At 40.4% G+C, this 18,878-nt stretch overlaps 1 protein-coding gene across 1 annotated transcript; it reads left to right on the forward strand.

Moving 5' to 3' along the window:
* The first annotated feature begins 236 nt into the window (after positions 1 to 236).
* On the forward strand, positions 237 to 3,881 carry LOC117409337 (tubulin alpha-8 chain-like). Its single transcript, XM_034015220.3, has 4 exons — positions 237 to 325; positions 495 to 717; positions 2,370 to 2,518; positions 2,800 to 3,881. Exons 1-4 carry the CDS (start codon positions 323 to 325, stop codon positions 3,778 to 3,780), a joined length of 1,356 nt encoding a protein of 451 aa, XP_033871111.2. The 5' UTR covers positions 237 to 322; the 3' UTR covers positions 3,781 to 3,881.
* The last annotated feature ends 14,997 nt before the right edge of the window (positions 3,882 to 18,878 follow it).

An 18,878-nucleotide genomic window follows, 5' to 3' on the forward strand; every position in this document is an offset into this window, starting at 1 on the left:
GAAGACAATACTAATAAACCAATGTTAAGGGTACAAGAAACGCAAGAAACAACTTAGTTGCAGATAGGCACAACTGCCAGTTTTATGTCGTCAAAATTACAGTATTAATTTCAGATAATATACCGTAGCCTTCAAACGTGGGCCTTTGCATATATATAAAATAATAATAATAATAACCATGCACTCACTCAGGTGCTCTTAATAATTGCACCGCACGAAACAACTATTTAAACTGCGAGATTGGCACTCAACGTGTTACGTGGATATGTTAGGAGCAGTTTCGAAACAGTTTTGAAAGAAAATATATATATAAAACAATACAATGGTAAGACGTTCACATGTATTTTAAATTATAAATATTTTTCGTGCCAGTTGCCAGCAACAGTTTGATTTTTTTGCCGTCATATTGTTTTGTGTTTGTTTGGTAAAGGAAACTACATTATTTGCAGTATATTGAACTCGGTCATAACTAACCTTGCTTTGCTTTTCTGCAGAGGGAGTGCATTTCTGTCCACATTGGCCAAGCTGGAGTCCAGATGGGCAATGGCTGCTGGGAGCTGTACTGTCTGGAACATGGCATTCTGCCTGATGGAACTATTGCTGATCCAAGTAGTCCTGCCATAGTGGACTCCTCCTTTGGGACCTTCTTCAGTGAGACTGGATCAGGAAAGCATGTACCCAGAGCTGTGTTTGTAGACCTGGAGCCCACAGTTATAGGTAAGGAGACTTGTCACTTTGTTTTACAGCTGTATATGGTTAAAAGCATTTTTAGTATGTATTTCTGTAAAACATTGTGTGCTTTTCTAGCAATTTTTTAAAAGCATTTATTATATTTATGTAGTGACTTTTTGCGACATTACCAGTGTCTGTACTTTAGAACACATTTATAAAAGAATTCATGCTGGGGGGTAACCATGGAAACGCTTTTTTTTTTTTTTTTTTTTTTTTTTTTTTTTTTTTTTAAACATCTCGTTGTCCATTTAACTTGTTCTGCGAGAATTCAGACCATTTCGGGTGCACGAGTTGGTGGTCCCTGGAAACAAGGTATAAGATGGGTCAGGTTTAATTCTCTGAACCACAAATCTATTAAATCAAGTGGGTGTGAAGTGTGTGAGCGGCTTCATTAAATGTTTAATTGTGGTGGCGATTCTATTTGGAGAACATCAAAGTGCATATTAATTATATTCCTTAATCTCATATGATCAATAGTATATATCGGTGCAATTGCGTCGAATTTTGCATTTCCCCCCTCGCTCTTTCTCGTTTTAACCTTCTATTTAATACGACTTCCTGCTTCGACAGTCCCGCTCCAGTCGGACAAATGCAGCAAATCATTAAGCTGTAGAGGTCTGATTTGATGGAAACGATCCTCGCAGGAAGTAATTTCCGTCCCTGGACAAGTGTGTGCTTTTGGTAGCTAGTAAGCAAAACAAATTCCTTTTGCGATAGTTCACGCAATTCATACTTTGCATGTTCAATAAAATCAATTAATGTACAGTTGAGAGTTGAAAAACCTGACCTGTCTTGGTGCCCCAGAACTATGAGACTAGTTGGCAACCCTAATTCCAGTCCTCATAACCGAATACTTGGATCACAACAAAATAAAACTTTAATCCCTATACTGAATTTACCTTGCAAATTGGGCCAGTGTTTGAAAAATGTGAAGATACCTGTTCTAATGCTAATCCCCAGTGTCCCCCCACATTGCCGTTTTAGAAACTTTCGCACAAATTCTGGCAAGGAAATCTGTGCAAGGCAAAATTATGATTCTTCCCTGCTTGTCGGTTACACAGTGATTCGTCTCAGTCTTCCACAACTCTGCGCTCTTCTTGGATGTTAAGCTTTCTTTTTTGCAGTTTCATTTTCACTTCGTTTGCTAATAAACCTATCCATGTTTAGGGCAATGCTGACTTGCTGATTTAAAAACTGCTTTATCATTTTAGCTGACTAGTTGTAGCAGAAGCCACAGGGCAGTGATGTCACTCTCTAACAACAAGCCTATGTTGGGAATGGGTTCTTTTCAATGCACCAGGTTTGTGCGCTGGTGGTGCACTTGAGAAAGGAGGTAGACTCATGAAATTAGTTGGAGACTTAAGATGATAAGCAATTAAAATGGTGTGTTGCTTTTTCGCAAAAAAGTCAACAGTTAAATTTTTATAATGTATTTGTAAGTGAAATGGAAGTAATACATGGCCACAGTCGGATGATAAATGGGCATGTCCCTGCTGCAAGTCTTGACCCTATCGCTCTGAACCGCCCTGAGTTTGGTGTCATGGATATACCACTGTTTTAAATGTGATGCCTATTAAAAAGTTTAGACTTTATTCATGGCCACTGAGGGAATATCATCTAAACTCGTCTCTTTCCAGATGAGGTCAGGAATGGAGCATATCGCCAGCTCTACCACCCAGAACAGATGATCACTGGGAAGGAGGATGCAGCCAACAACTATGCACGTGGCCACTACACTATTGGGAAGGAGACCATTGATCCCGTAACGGACAGAATTCGGAAACTGGCAAGTGGCTGTTTCTCCTATCTGCCTTGAAATGTAGAACCCGTAATTGCAGTGTTTTTGAACCATCATTTTGTGGGGTGTGTGGGTTCCCCACCGACCCAGGAGACACTTCCTTGGGGGTGGGAGGGTTATGTGGGGTGCTACCAGAACTGTAGAATTGGTGGAAACAAAGTCATTTAAACCATACACACTACTAAATCATATTTGACGTATCTTATTCATTGTAGTAGCCATGTATGCATGAAAAGCCAATACCCATTATTTGATTACTTCTCTTTCAGGCTGACCAATGCACAGGACTTCAGGGATTCTTGATTTTCCACAGCTTTGGAGGTGGTACTGGGTCTGGATTCACATCCCTGTTGATGGAACGCCTCTCTGTGGATTACGGGAAGAAGTCCAAGCTTGAGTTTGCCGTCTACCCTGCTCCGCGTGTTTCCACTGCGGTGGTGGAACCCTACAACTCTATTCTGACAACCCACACCACATTGGAGCATTCGGACTGTGCCTTTATGGTAGACAACGAGGCCATATTTGATATCTGCAACCGCAACCTGGATGTCGAGCGTCCGTCCTACACCAATTTAAACCGCCTAATTGCTCAGATTGTGTCGTCCACTACTGCCTCTCTACGGTTTGACGGGGCCATGAATGTTGACCTAACAGAATTCCAGACCAACCTGGTTCCCTATCCCAGAATCCATTTCCCTTTGGTCACCTATGCTCCCATTATATCTGCTGAGAAAGCCTATCATGAACAAATGTCTGTGCCAGAGATCACAAATGCCTGCTTTGAACCCTCCAACCAGATGGTGAAGTGTGATCCGAGGCGTGGGAAATACATGGCCTGCTGTCTGCTGTATCGTGGGGATGTGGTACCAAAGGATGTGAATGCAGCCATTGCTGATATTAAAACCCGACGCTCAATCCAGTTTGTTGACTGGTGCCCCACTGGCTTTAAGGTGGGCATAAATTACCAGCCGCCCACTGTGGTGCCAGGAGGAGACCTAGCGAAGGTCCAGCGGGCCGTGTGCATGCTGAGCAACACCACGGCTATTGCAGAGGCCTGGAGCCGCTTGGACCACAAGTTTGACCTGATGTATGCTAAGAGGGCCTTTGTTCACTGGTATGTGGGGGAAGGTATGGAGGAAGGGGAGTTTTCAGAGGCCAGGGAAGATATGGCGGCCTTGGAAAAGGATTATGAAGAAGTGGGTGCTGACTCTGCAGATGGGTTGGATGAGGAAGATGAGGATGAATATTAATCTCTTGAAGAAAAGTCCATCACGATGTAAAAAATATTTAAGCATCTGATTGATTTAAATCCCCACCACTTGTGTTAATAAATGTGTGCATTGTACAAGCATTTGGTTTGTTTGTGCGTGTGGTTGTGCAGCTGCGTTTATATAAAAAAAAAAAAGCTACCATTTTAATTGTTCGACCTACAGCTAATATGGGTTATTCTCTTTCCTTGCATATCCATTTTGCATCCAATTACCCCTAAAGACTTAATCAATTCTCTGAAAATCCAGTGTGTTTCAAAGTGCCCTCCTAGCAGCTCTTTGTGATCGTGCTTGGATTCCCCCTTTTTTTTTTTTTTTTTTTTTTTTTTTTTTTTTTTTTTGTTCAAATATATAAAATAGGACAAATGAACTTACTCACACTACCTCAATTTGCAATCAACACTTAATCTCCATTTATCAACATGAAAGTGCACTACTTGGGTAGTGTGACTGCAGAATTAGAAACCTATATTGTTCTTCTGTTTTATATATAAATTCACTTTGAGCCAGCTTCAGTCTCTGTCTCAGCTGCTCCCCTTACTTCCTTAGTGCCATTTGAAACTCCACCCATCATCACAGCTTGTGCTCAGTCCTCGAGTGAGATGACACTTTCGATGCAGAAATTCACAATAAACGAACATGTGCAATTTATTTCGTAAGCGAATAATAAATTAAATTTGGGATTATTACACTGCAGCTGTGCACACAATAAAAGTTTGTCTTAATTTAAATGTATTTTAATTCTTCCCACATATGGTAGGTAGCCATGTTCTAAGCTATACAAACCACTTCGGTATGGCAAGTCAAATTATCATTTAGAGATATCTCTAAATATTTGAAGATATCTCTATCATTTGAAGATATCAAATACATTTAGAGAGATCTCAAAATGATTTACAGATATCTTTAAATTGAGCTTTAAATGAGATCTAAAATGTATTTTTAGATATCTTTAAATCATTTTAAGATATCTCTAAATGTTTTTGAGATATCTTGAAATACTTTTCAGATATCTGTAAATCATTTAGAGATATCTCTAAATGTCCTGTTCATTTAAAGATATCTCTGAATCATTTGAAGATGTCTTCAAATAACTTCCTGTTCATTTAGAGATATCTCTAAATCATTTAGAGATATCTTCAAATGAACAGGAAGCTATTTCGAGATATCTGGAAATGACTTCCTGTGAAACTGCTCTATTTTGAGATCTATTTTTTTTTTTTAGATCTTTATTTCATTTTTAGATATCTCAAATTGATTTACAGATATCTTAATTAATTTCAGATATCATAAAAACTGCACAATTAAAGATATCTGGAATTCAATTTAAGATATCTGGAAATGTTTTACAGATATCTCTAAATATTTCAAGATATCTTAATGTAATTTGAGATATCTCTAAATGATAATTTGGCTTGCCATACTTCGGGCCCTGCGGTTCCAATTGAGATATAGATAGATATATCTATCACACTACTTCTGGGGTGGTTAAAGGCCCTTGGCTGATGCCTTATCACCACCCCAGATGTGGTAGATATCATGGGAACCGCACGGCCCGTTTTGTAGTTTATACCTTTTAGTTGTATATAAAAACCGGTCATGTGGGTTGTTGTGGTGTGTGGTAGTGTTTTTATTTATTTTTATATATATATATATATATAACACTTGGTAACCCGTCGCGTATCTTCCCTAAACATTTATCTGCCATGATCAACCTCTTCAGCAACGTTAGTTTATTATTAAACAGAAGATTAGTTTAGATAATGTAGATCGTAACTAATTTGTCATACATTATGTTGTATGTGCTCTGTGCGCAACCATTGCTGGTAGTGTCACATGAGCTGTTATGTAAACAAATCCTGTTTGCCTGTGGGCGTACCAACTTCAACCGCGTCTTGTATTTGTATGTGTATTTCATGTACACCTAATATTGTGCTTTTAATTCATTGAGAATAACCCACCGATGTTAATACCCAGTCTTTTCATTTAAAGTAGGAGACAGGGTGTATAGGGATCCTCCCCTAGTGCAGGTGCAAGTGGCAACGCCCCCCACCGGAAACATATTTCAGGGTTTTGCAGGGGTCTAAATATGTGCCTTTAATAGGGACTGAAAATTCAAAATAAGTGAATAGCTTTCATTTTTTATGATTTTAGGTGTTGTGATTTAAAGAGCAAGTAAAAGTTATGTATGTGTTTATGAAAAGTAATTCTAAAATAAATGCATTTTATATTAGAATTTTAAAACCACAAACTTGTCTTGGCACACAGTACATTTCAAAGCAAGTAAAGTCCACCTATTTAAGCAAACTCTTGGTTTTGCAATAATTACACACAGAAAAAAGTGGTGGAAAGACAGAACAGGTTGCCAGTGAAACAAAAATTATACTTCAGGCACAAAAACAAACACTGTCACGTTATATAGATACCATAATACCAAGTGAGACAGAAGAGAAAAATGTGAAGCAATTTCTAAATTAGATAAGCAGTATTAATTGGTAAAAAAACAAAACACATTTTAAAGCTTCTAAAAATATTCATGAAACCAACCAGTCCTGACATTTACTTTTAGTCTTCCAAGATTCTGAGTGCATATACTTTCCCATGTTGACGTTTCTCATTAACTACCGAGTCTGAGAATGCGCAAGTGCATAAATAAATATAGTATAGTAAGTTGTATTTTTCTTTAGTTCACATAAAGTCAGAAAAAAACAACATATGAATCCAAATTAACATGTATTTATACTAAAGTAATACAAAAATGACTACAAAAGATTTAGAAGTGAGTAGTTTTTCGAGATTTACGATTTATACTGTAAATCACTTTCACGAATCAGCCCCCAAATGTAGTCTCCCATCATGTTCTCGTTATACTGTCCTTGGTAGCGGCGTTCAAAGTCCAGTATATCCTGGTGGAAGCGCTCGCCTTGCTCCTTCGAGTACGCTCCCATGTTCTCCTTGAATTTATCAAGATGAGCATCAAGGATATGGACTTTGAGAGACATCCTACAGCCCATTGTGCCGTAGTTCTTCACCAGAGTCTCAACCAGCTCCAAATAGTTTTCGGCCTTGTGATTGTCCAGGAAGCCCCGAACCACTGCGACAAAGCTGTTCCAAGCCGCTTTCTCCTTACTAGTGAGCTTCTTGGGGAATTCATTGCACTCCAGGATCTTCTTTATCTGTGGTCCGACGAAGACACCGGCTTTGACCTTTGCTTCAGACAGCTTAGGGAAGAAGTCTTGAAGGTACTTGAAGGCTGCCAACTCCTTATCTAGAGCTCTGACAAATTGTTTCATAAGGCCCAATTTGATGTGCAGTGGTGGCATCAGCACCTTCCGGGGGTCCACCAGTGGCTCCCACTTGACGTTGTTCCTCCCCACAGAGAACTCGGTCCGCTGTGGCCAGTCCCACCTGTGGTAGTGTGCCTTGGTGTCCCTGCTGTCCCAAAGGCAAAGATAGCAGGGAAACTTGGTAAAACCGCCTTGGAGACCCATCAGGAATGCCACCATTTTGAAGTCTCCTATGACCTTGATGCCATCTCAGAAAAATGCAGATATGTATCCACTTAGGCAGCTGGAACTAAACTGAACTGGTGGGCTTTAGGCCCCTGTATTTATACTACTATTTATATTACTGGAAAGTTCTAGAAGTTACTCCAAGTTTACTCAGCACTGAATCTATCTGGAATGTTCTGGAAAATAGGTAAATTTCAAAATATCACTGTCCTGGTCACAAAAGCAAAGTTTGTGGGGAATAATAGCCATTTTCTATACTTTTGAGGCATAAGCAATTAGGAAATAACACTTACTACCCAGGAACCAAAAAAAAAAAATAATAATTGTTACACGGTGTAATGTATTGGCATTTACTTGAACAACGTAGCTTGAAAGTAAAAGTCCAGTACATAAATATGTTATAGGTATATAAAATAGAAAAATATGGAAACTACTTTAAATGGAAAATAGTAATGTTGAAACGGAAAATCACTGGTGTACAAATTACAGACGCAATTTTGGACATTTATTTATTTTATTGATACAGATTAGCACAAACCGACATACCACTTCTTTAGGAGATTAGCATGCGCTACTATAGGAAATTTGGAGCAGCTTCCCTTTTTGGCCACAAAACACTGCAGTACACGGCTTATTAGCTTTAATCTGTATTAAATTAAAGTACGACTACTTACTGTAGAAATCACATTCATGTTTATGTAGTACCATGGACAAGTGTAAAAGTTATTAACATAGATTCTATACACTCTATTTAAGACTTTCAATGTAATACTCTAATTTTGCCAGAATGTATCACCAAGAGAGGCACTCAGATCGATGAGCCAACTATACAGTTGGTGAGTGTGTAGGAGTAAAAAGTTTCAAAGTGAAAGCAAATGCAGAGTTAACCCATTCATTAATGCCTACATTTTTATTCTGTGTATCTATGTTTGCACCGTGCTTTTTAGCACCCTAAAGGGCTTGGACACAACTGGTTTTTGCATCGTGTCAACTGTTGCTCTTGCCTAATATACAAAGAAAATATGGTTTTGTTTTGAGATGATATAGAAAGTGTGACATCAACAGAAGAGGAGGAGGATGAAGAGATTTGTAATGTACATAAAACATACATTTCCATTTGACTGAACTTCTTAAAAAGGGAATTTAGATAGTCTTCTAAAAATAACGAACTTAAGTACCGTGCCTATTTAAACATAGATAGCTAATAAGTAGTATGTGTTTATGCGTATTTATACATGCGTGCTTGTGTGTGGTGGGGGGGGGGGGGGGGGGGGGTGCGTGCATACTTTTTATCTGCATTTTGTGTGTAAATGTCAAAAATATTTCTTGACCACATATCCTCATTTGTAAGACAAATTATGCCTTTTTTAATAGAACTAGTAAACTGCTATACTTACGTCAACCCCTAAGTGTTCATACCAGTGAGACCCCTGCTGAAAAACTTTATGATTAATGAAAATCCGTCACCAGCACCACCCCCCAATAGTGGTCTAGGATAAGGTTTTTCATCAATCCCAAGGTTTTTCAGCAGTGGTCTCACTGGTATAAACACTTAGGGGTTGACATGTATGTGTTTTTTTTATTTTTGTTGATATATAGTAATCGGTATATTTTTGTTAATTGACCATTTTACTTTGCCCCCGTTTTCCCAGTAGTTTATTTAATCTCAATAACAGTGTGTATTTATTTGTATATATTGTGATGTACACTACCGTTATATCTGTAGATTAACCGAATTGTTTAATAATACAATACAAACATATATTGATTGAAGACAATACTAATAAACCAATGTTAAGGGTACAAGAAACGCAAGAAACAACTTAGTTGCAGATAGGCACAACTGCTAGTTTTATGTCGTAAAAATTACAGTATTAATTTCAGAAAATATACCAGCAACTGTGTCTTTAAATCCTTCCAAATAACCAGGCACTCACTCAGGTGTGTTTAATAATTGCACCGCACGAAACAACTATTTAAACCGCGAGATTAGCGCTGAAACGTGTTACCTGGATGTGTTAGGAGCGGTCCAGAAACAGTTTTGAAAGAAAATAAATAAATACATTAATAATAATAATAATAATAATAATAATAATAATAATAATAATAATAATAATAATAATATATGAATATAAAACAGTACAATGGTAAGACGTGCACATGTATTTTAAATTATAAATACTTTAAGTGCCAGTTGCCAGCAACAGTTTGATTCTTTGCCGTCATATTTTTCGTCTTCGATAGGTATTTAAAACGTGATGGTGAAACTTTTCACTGTCGTCGACGTATCATCTTCTCTCTACGTAAACTCAGAAACTATTTGGTCTGACCAAAGGCACACATTTGAACGTTTTTTTTTCGGTTTTTTTTTTCTGTGTTTGTTTGGTAAAGGAAACTACATTGTTTGCAATATTAAACTCGGTCATAACTAACCTTGCTCTGACCCACAATCTTTCTTTTCTGCAGAGGGAGTGCATTTCTGTCCATATTGGCCAAGCTGGAGTCCAGATGGGCAATGGCTGCTGGGAGCTGTACTGTCCGGAACATGGCATCCTGCCTGATGGAACTATTTCTGATCCAAATAGTCCTACCATAGTGGACTCCTCCTTTGGGACCCTCTTCAGTGAGACTGGATCAGGAAAGCATGTACCCAGAGCTGTGTTTGTAGACCTGGAGCCCACTGTCATAGGTAAGGAGATTTATTTTTGTCAGGTATGGTTAAAGAGAAAGTCTCTCTCTGAATATTGGATCAGAGCGTTTCCTGGAGAAGGTGCTGAGTGATCTCCAGGCATCTCTCTGTCCAGCACTCTTCCAGTTTCTGAGCAGGTTTCTGGCGGAGCGCGTGGCTCCAGAGCAGGAACCCCTGTTCCCCGCAGTGCTGGTCTCCCCTTCAGTGACAGGAGGAGGAGCCTGCTGAAAAGCTGCTGTCGCTTAGGAAGGTCATGGAGGTGGCTTTCCACACAATTGAGAAACACTGTATGTGTGAAAACTAGACATTTTGAAAGACCTGGTGGACACTAAGTGGAGGGCTCACCTTGGTGTCCTAGTTGATGAAGTTCCTGTCTGGAAGGTGCTGTATAAGCTTCCCTTGCCTAAGCGCTCCAGAGACCTGCAGTGGAAAGTGCTGCTGCATGGCATTTTTGCCACAAATCGTTCTCTGAGCCGAGTGGAACCGGGGGTCAGTGTCCAGTGCCCCTTCTGTCCCACGGAGGAGTCTGTTTTCCATCTGTTTGTGGATTGCCCTCGGCTGCAGCCCTTTTTGTTTTTACAGAACCTGCTGGCTTCCTTGGGGGGTTATTTTTACTAAAATGTTTTTTGTTTTTAGTGTAAAGTGTAGTTTTGCACGGAGGGATAGGTGCTCATTGGTTAACTTTGTCCTTGGTCAGGTGAAGTTTAGCTATTTTAAAATCCTGAAAAAGTAAAATTTTAGCCACTGGTTTTATAAATCCTATTAGTATTTTTAGGATCCTGATGGTCTCCAGGATCAAGATGGTGCAGGACCTGGACAGTTTTGAGAGATGTTGGTGCATTGGGGAGGTGGGGTGTGCCATGAGTGAGGAGAGGCAGCTTGTTCTGCTTATGTGAGAAACACTCTCTGAAAGGCTGAGATCCCATTGAACTGGAATTTTTGAAACTGGAATGAGAAATGTTGGATCTGTTATGTTATTTTGCACCAATGTATTTTGTTTTTGTTTGGCTTTTTATTTAGTTTTTATATTGTATTCTAATTTTATAGAATGAAGGGATTTAAAAGTCTCAATAGTATGTATATACTGTAATTAGCAAGAGCTTGTGGTATAGCGTCCCGGGCAAGGCTGGTCTGCATCCTTTGTAACAGTAGACCCGGACATGGAAACTGCAGTTTTAGTGCTTTTTGTGCACTTTTAATAACAACAAACCAAAACAAATAAATAAAACACAGGAAGAAAATAAAGATTTTAAACAAAAACACCTCAAAATAAACACCCCCAAAAGCTTTAGCTATCCCGGTGCAATAAACACTTGCTCTTGCTCGCTACTTGATTTCTTCACTCTGCGACAGTCACCTACCCTCTCTCTCTCTCTCTCTCTCTCTCTCTCTCTCTCTCTCTCTCTCTCTCTCTCTCTCTCTCTCTCTCTCTCTCTCTCTCTCTCTCTCTCTCTCTCTCTCTCTCTCTCTCTCTCTCTCTCTCTCTCTCTCTCTCTCTCTGGACATCGCCACTCAGAAATTTCTCACAGTGACCACAGAGCCTGGCTAGCCAGGTCCGTCTGTGTCGACCTTTTTCAATGGCCAGGCTGTGGTCACTGAGTCTGTACTTGGTCAGGATCGGCCTCTGCTTTGTATCTCTGACAGTAAAGAGATATTCTGCTAGAGAAGTGTCTTGTTTTAGGGCCTGCTAACAATTAAGTTTATTTTGTGTTTCTGTTTCTTTCTCCCAGTGTTCTAAATAGGAGTTTTTCCTCAAGACTCACCTCTTCAGACAGCACCTGTAGAACTCCTCTGTTTTTCCCCCTGGACACTTATCACTGTTCCTTAATGCACTTTACTTGCTCTTATCTGCCCCCTATTTTACTGCATTTAATCCTGTACTTTAGATTACTGTAATCTGTCAAGTGTTATTTTATCTGTAGTATTTTGTATTTAATTATATCCTGATGCAACTATCACTCATATCACAGTCCCCAATTATCTTCTACAGTAATGTTTAGCCCAAGATAAGGGCTGGTTGAAACCAGCCATCACCATGTCTGAAAAATGTGTAATATAGAATGCTCATAGCTCTTAACCCCCAGAAGAAACAAAAATGGGGTATACGGGCAGCTTTGTCGAATGTCGCTATATACATCACAGGGAAAGGCCCAACCTGCAGAGAAATGCTACTATTCATCGTTTGTATTTTGATACAAGTCTTTGCCAAACGACTCAATTTACAATGCATTTCAGTGTCTGTGAGAATTATTTTATGTTCTTAAGGTGTAACTGTTAAGGGAATGAATGAAACTAAATCTGTATTTTGGGGCCAGATTTGGCCATCCCTGATAAGCTAGTTCAAGCATCATTTTAACATAAAAGGGTTTGTAGAAGTTAATAAAACTGGGCACAAACAAGCACATTGAGGTGATATAGTCTGATACCATTAAGAACTTGTCCTGAGGAATGTTCATTCCAAGTTGCTTCACAATTTTTAATTGAGTTTTACAGATACAACTATAATGTAAATGAAACCTTCAACAGGCCTGTCTGCAGCATGGTGATATAGCACATGTGGAGCAAGAGCAGCTGCTGGGCTCAGCAACACTGTGCAGGACCAAGGTACTTTCTTAGGTTGTGATTGCTTGCAATCTCTTCCACAGTATCTTGCTGCTGTTTTTGGTGACAGATTTAGAATCACCATTACAAATTCTGTTTGTACCGTTCTAACAAGCAGGCTTCCCTCAGTCTCGTGTGTGATACTCACTGAGTGGTTTTGCCAGTGGCTTGTACAGGTGGGCATCCCTGTATGTTGCCACCTGTGGTGACTGTTAACCCATTCCACTCCCGACCCGGTACTGTACCAATCTGGGACCGAGGTTACCGCATCGTCCCCGACCGTACCCATACCGATCCGGTGCTAAAGTCACTGAACAGGTACCAAACCGACCCGGTTCTGACCTGTTACCATGCCGAACTGACCCAGTCCTACATTGTGCAAAAACCACTGAACCGGCCTGGTGCCGACTAGGTTCCGAACCAGTACCTCACCGGTCCTGAACCAGTACCGAACCAACCCGATACCTTCCAGGTACCGATCCGGTTCCAGTCCGCTACAGACCGGTGCTCAAGTTACTGGTCTGGTACCAAACAGGTCCCGCTCAGTTCTTGATCTGCCCGGTAGATATCTACAAGCAGATTGAGGCAGCACCTGTACATCTGTATACTGTACACTCCATTGCTTGCTTCTTGCTTCATGCCTGGGTTTTATCCCTGCGACACAAGCAAGGACAGTTTGCCTGTTGAGTACAAGCATGGCAGATGATCTTCCTGCCTGGGGCCAGAGCATGCCAAGGAGGCAGTAGCTAATCGCAGCTTCTGCAAGTTTTGTGCACAATTGAGAAGTGGTAATCCCGCAGCTCTACGGAGCTCTGTTAAAGCAGTGGCTGCGTCCTCACCCCATGGCTCTGTGCCAAGGGAGAGCAGACGACACATCTGGAAAAGTTGCTCAGACAGAAGTCTGTCCTCACGGTCTTCCTCATCCTCCTCTGCTTCTCCTTCTTCTCCCCTGAGGAAGAAGAGTCGCCTTTCCAAGCGATCGGCAGACTCGGAGCAACTGGAAAAGCTCTGGGCTACTGCTTCCCACCAAGGAACTGTTCTCGCAGAATTACTGCGGGAACGTTCAGAGCCACCTGCCCCTGATAAAGAGGGCCACTGCAATTTTGCAAGTGCCCTGGCCTACAGAAGGCGAAACAAGGCAGTCCATCTTTGATGATGAGCTTACCATCTCTCCCATGTCCCCCCTAGTGCACCTGAATTTTCTTTTTGAAATCCAGCCTTCCTGGGATCACCTGGCAACAGCTCCTGCTGTTTCCCGGTCGATGGATGCCCTATACAGGGTACATGATGCGGATTAGCTGGGCCTGGTTAATTTTCACCAGGGTGGAAACTTCTATTGTCGCCTTGGTCCAGGCGCCTAATTTAGTGCTCCTGTCCAAGGATGCTACCTGCCCCTGGGGCCGGATTAACCCATCATGGGGCCCTAGGCAAACATATATTTCTGGGCCCCTATCTTGTATGAATAACAACAAATATACGATTATATATATGTATATATCAGCTTAACTGATTCTCCACCAATTTGCAAAAGGTATTATTTTCGTTTTTTAAGCTATTATACATGGTTTTGATCAGAAACGGTCAATTATGGTTATTAATTATGACGAATATTTCAGGCACTGCTCTGAACTGAACGACTGACTGAATCTGCCAGAAACAGTTCAATTGAAGATGGTGTACTAAATACATTTAAAAATAAATTAGGAAAAACCTGAAGCCTACTTCAAATCCCATAGCGGAGCTTGATAATCACCTTTCACAATTTACAGAATAGAAATACAACAGTCCAACTATGGACAAGAGTACCATATTGATTGTTATCCAATTTTTGTCCACTAACTGTATGCCCACCCCCCCATAGTCCACAAAAACATATATTAAATAAACAAACACACCTGCACATTGTCGTGTAGTCAAATCAGGGTTGCCAACCTTGTGATTTTGTTTTTACCGACATACAGATTTACAGTGGCCTTTTTATTTCTTTTCTTTTTTACTGACATTTTTTTTTACTCACATAATTTAAAAAACAAATAGAAACAATAAATAAAAATACATCATAAAATAGACTAGTTTTGTGTACTTACATTTCTTTAGGTCATACATGGACACATTTGCAGACTGGATCGTTGGTCTGAAGCTGGTGCTGTTTTTAACAGCAGTCTTGTAGATTTGTTGATTTCTAATGTCTGTTTTTACAAGGTTCATTTGTGAAAAAAGTGTTCTAATTCTGCAGTGCTGTGTGGCAAAGTCAACATATTAATGGCAACCTTGGCAAGTGTAGGAAACGTGGCTCTCCTCTAGGTATATACAAGAGCGCAGTTTTGTGCCAGTTTTCATCAGCTGCCAGATCACATCTAAGATCCATCAAGTCAGTCAGTCACTTGTTATTGCATAAATGCCATCTAGGCTATCCAGCATATTTCCAATAACAAAAAAGCTTTGCAAGTTGGGCAATGTCTCCCGAGCTCGCTATGCTTTGTTTTCTTACTTGGTTGAAGAACGCATGAGGTCATTTCAGCACAGTATTGTAAATTGGTATTCTTCTTTTGATACTTTTCACTGCCATCACATAAGGTCTATGTCATTTGAGCTGATTGGGAAAGCCGCAAGCAATACAAAATATACCATATTTATTTTGATTCAAAATAACGGATATGTTTTATTTATTCATGTTTTAGTGTTAAAATGTGACATTTTTTTTTTTACTGACTGGCCTTAATGGACAGTTGGCAACCTTAAGCCAAATGCAGTTTAACGTGGCTTACTTCTTTCTCAATCACCAATACAGCAAAGGCAGTGAGCTTTCCTTGCCTTACTGTTGACCGGAGGTGTTTTTTGATGCGCTTTGTTAAAGAAAATGCTCCTTCTCCAGGGTCGGGGATAATGCTTTTGGCGGTTTGCTGTATTCAAGCAAAATCAAACTTACTGACCTGGAATTTACTTGTGTCACTGCGCGAAGCAGCGTAAAGGAATATCCACTAGAAAGTGTCCTGAGGGCATCAGATGATTCTAGGGCATTTGCCAAGCACTCCCACCTTTCACTTCCAGAGCTTGGCAACGAAACCAACCCAACCCACCCTGACCCTAACCCAACCCCAACCCTAACCTTAAGCAACCCCAGCCCTAAAACCCTACCCTAACCGAATACCTAACCTTAAACCTAACCATTAAAAATCTTCTGATGCCCTCAGGACACTTTCTAGTGGATATTCCTTTGTGCTGCCCACGCAAAAGTGAGCAAGACTGCAAGTTCCGGGTCAGCCAGTTTGATTTTGTGTGAACACAAGTGAGATACACTGCCTCGGTTGAAATGTCAGTCAGTGAAGTTCAATGCATTAATCCGGCCCTGCCTTCCCCAACAAGCAGTACCAGGACTCTGAGGGGATCCTGAAGCGCACCTATTCTTGGCAATTATAACAGCATCCTGGTCGTGCCATTTGCTGAGGTCCCTTTCTAAGAACCACAGACCCTCACCACAACAGTTGGATGAGCTGTGCCTGGTTACCAGGAACCTGCTCTGTGTGTCCAGACTCAACAAGCAAGCTGTGGGTTTGCAGAGGAGATGATGGTGGTGGTGGAGGTGAAACCAGCTGGCATTCTCCCTCTGCTGGTGGAGGTGGGAACAGCAGGTATTCCTCCCCTGCCAGTGTAGTCTTGGGCTGTGGACGCTCAGCCTCCTCATCCTCCGGTTCCTTCTCCTTCCTCCTCACCTCTCCCCTCTTGGGTTCAGGACATTCACGCTCCCCCTCTTCTGGGAGTGGGCAGCTGGCCACACCGTACCCATACTCCTGCCATGGAGGGGGTTGGTTAGGTGCTACGTGCCTGACCTCGCCAACGGCGAAGCACCATTCCTCACCTTTCAGACAGGTGAGGCAGACATCCAGCATGGTAGAGATGCGGCAGGACTTGTGACCAGCCCTGCTCTGCTGTGGCGGGGCCTGCTTATTTTTCTATTTTTTCCCCAAAACAAAACAAAAAAACACTCCCTTTGAAAAAGAAAACACAGTATTTCTGCCCTGACGCTTGGCAGCGCTGTCGTCCCGGTTCTGACGCCAACTGTGAACAAGATGGCTTTTCAGGGTGATGTCAGACCAGAAACACAGACTCAACACAAGGAAGGGCAAAACTGAAGCACAACAGCGCTCAGAGCGTTTATTAAATAATAACAAAAACAAAAGGGTTAAACAAACACAAAACAAAAGGGCATGTTGGCCAAACAAACAGAACCAAACAAGTATCATGCTGGTTTTCAGCCAGCACGTATAGCAATTGTTTACTTTAGTTTTTACCGCCTAACTTCTCACTCCTCACTCGAACACTCTCCACCCAGTGCAGCCAAAACGGCAGATCTTTTATAATTTGTGACCGAGGGACTAACTATCAATTATTATATTATCCCTCGGTCACATTCTGCATGGGTCTACCAAGTCTGCTTGACTGTCAGCTAGTTAAACAATCAATAGCTGACAGTCACGCATCCTCATGAGGTATTTAAAACAATAATAAATACCAAAAAATACCATGGCGGGCGGCATCTTGCTCGTCCTTGCCAAACAATAAATCAAAAACACGGCTTTTCACCGTCATATATAATCCAAATCAATAATAAACAAAGGGGCGGGACACTCCATCACACTACCCAATGGGCAGGCATATCTCATATGTAATGTCATTGGTGGTTGTCTTCTCTTTCAGGGAACCAGGGTTACGGTAAGTAACCTAACGTTTTGTGTTACGTCTGGGTGTTTAAGATCGGGACAATTATTACAGGACCAATCCATGGACAATGCTGTACTGCCTGTAATCATTATTGTTTACTGTTTTGTCATCAGACTTTGCACCTGGATTATCGTTGTCTGTCTGTTTATTAATCACCGCAGCACTCCTGCACCTGCACACTGTTAACCACTTTGCCACAGTTATAAAGAATTAGAAAAACTTATGCTTACCTGGAATTAACAGTATTAGACCCTAACAAATGTTCTACCAGCTACCATCAAAACAAGAAAAATTGAAGGACATCAAAAAATAAAGTTGAATTTTGAACCTCTTTAGACATGCTTTTTAGGCAGAGATTACATTACTGAACTAATATTTACTCTTGGCAGTAAACCATCAGTTAGGTTCACAAAGGTTACACAGATTGCAAACACAGTGAAATGCTTCACAATCAAATTCTCCCTGTGCTTCTTATTGTACTGTGGCTGATTTGGCAGCAGCCAATACTTTGTATACAGGGCAATAAGTCCATTATACATTTTTTTTTTTTTAAATAGTGAAAATACACAACAATGTGGTATTGCATACAGTGTCAAATGACTGAGGTATTGCTATGTTGAAATTTGAAGTAAAAAAACAGGTTGACATTTTAAGCATTCATTGGACCAGGTAAAAATAAATTTTATGTTGGTGTGGTTTTATTTTAGTTCTGAATATTGTGTCAAAATGCTTCTATTCCTATTTATACTGTTGTGGGGCTGCAAGGTGGAGTGCCAACAATTGCGGCTGCAAAATCCAAATTCCCTAGCGGACAGGCAATTCTTTTGCACTGTCTATGTAAGCTTAAGAGCAATGTAATTACTCAGCACAAATAATAAGCCGCAATCATGATAATGAGCCCTGCCTGTGCATCGGGCTATTTAGTGGTCGCACTTAAGCCCAGAGGTGAGTTAGGAGTACAGAGAGCAGTAGGTAGTAGGCAGTAGGAATAGAGGTACCGAAGTACCATTTTATTGTGTTGAAATTATTCTCTTCATCGATGATATTTGTATCCCCACCCAATGTTATGCTCTTTTCTTCATTTGAATACATTTCAAAATTACTTTACACGTATCCTTACCTCAGCCTCTGTATACTTACACCCATAACCATTTTCTAGCAACAGATTAGACAATATCTATTCCCATGTTCCACTCCCAATTGTCTTTTTTAACAGTATATCCTGTATGTCTTACTGAATGGTAACAAACACTGTAAACAGTATTGTAAATTTTATGTGGTTTTGTATAAAATACTTTTTTTTCTGAAAAGAACAGTATTGTGTAATATCAGTGACAGGGAAGCATACTTTTTTTTATTATCTATTTTTAGTATTTATGTCTGAATATATTTAAAGCAAAATGTGTTAAAATACTAGATATTTATCAAAGACCTAGTGCATTTGTAGCCTTAATGGATTTAAAAAAAAAGGCCAAGAAGAATGCATAAATTGCAAATTGTGGCGTAATTCTATGAGTTGCCACAAGGTGGCACCCCAGCAATCAACACTGTATTTG

The sequence above is a fragment of the Acipenser ruthenus genome, chromosome 2 (genome assembly GCF_902713425.1).
Source record: "Acipenser ruthenus chromosome 2, fAciRut3.2 maternal haplotype, whole genome shotgun sequence".
Taxonomy (NCBI): domain Eukaryota; kingdom Metazoa; phylum Chordata; class Actinopteri; order Acipenseriformes; family Acipenseridae; genus Acipenser; species Acipenser ruthenus.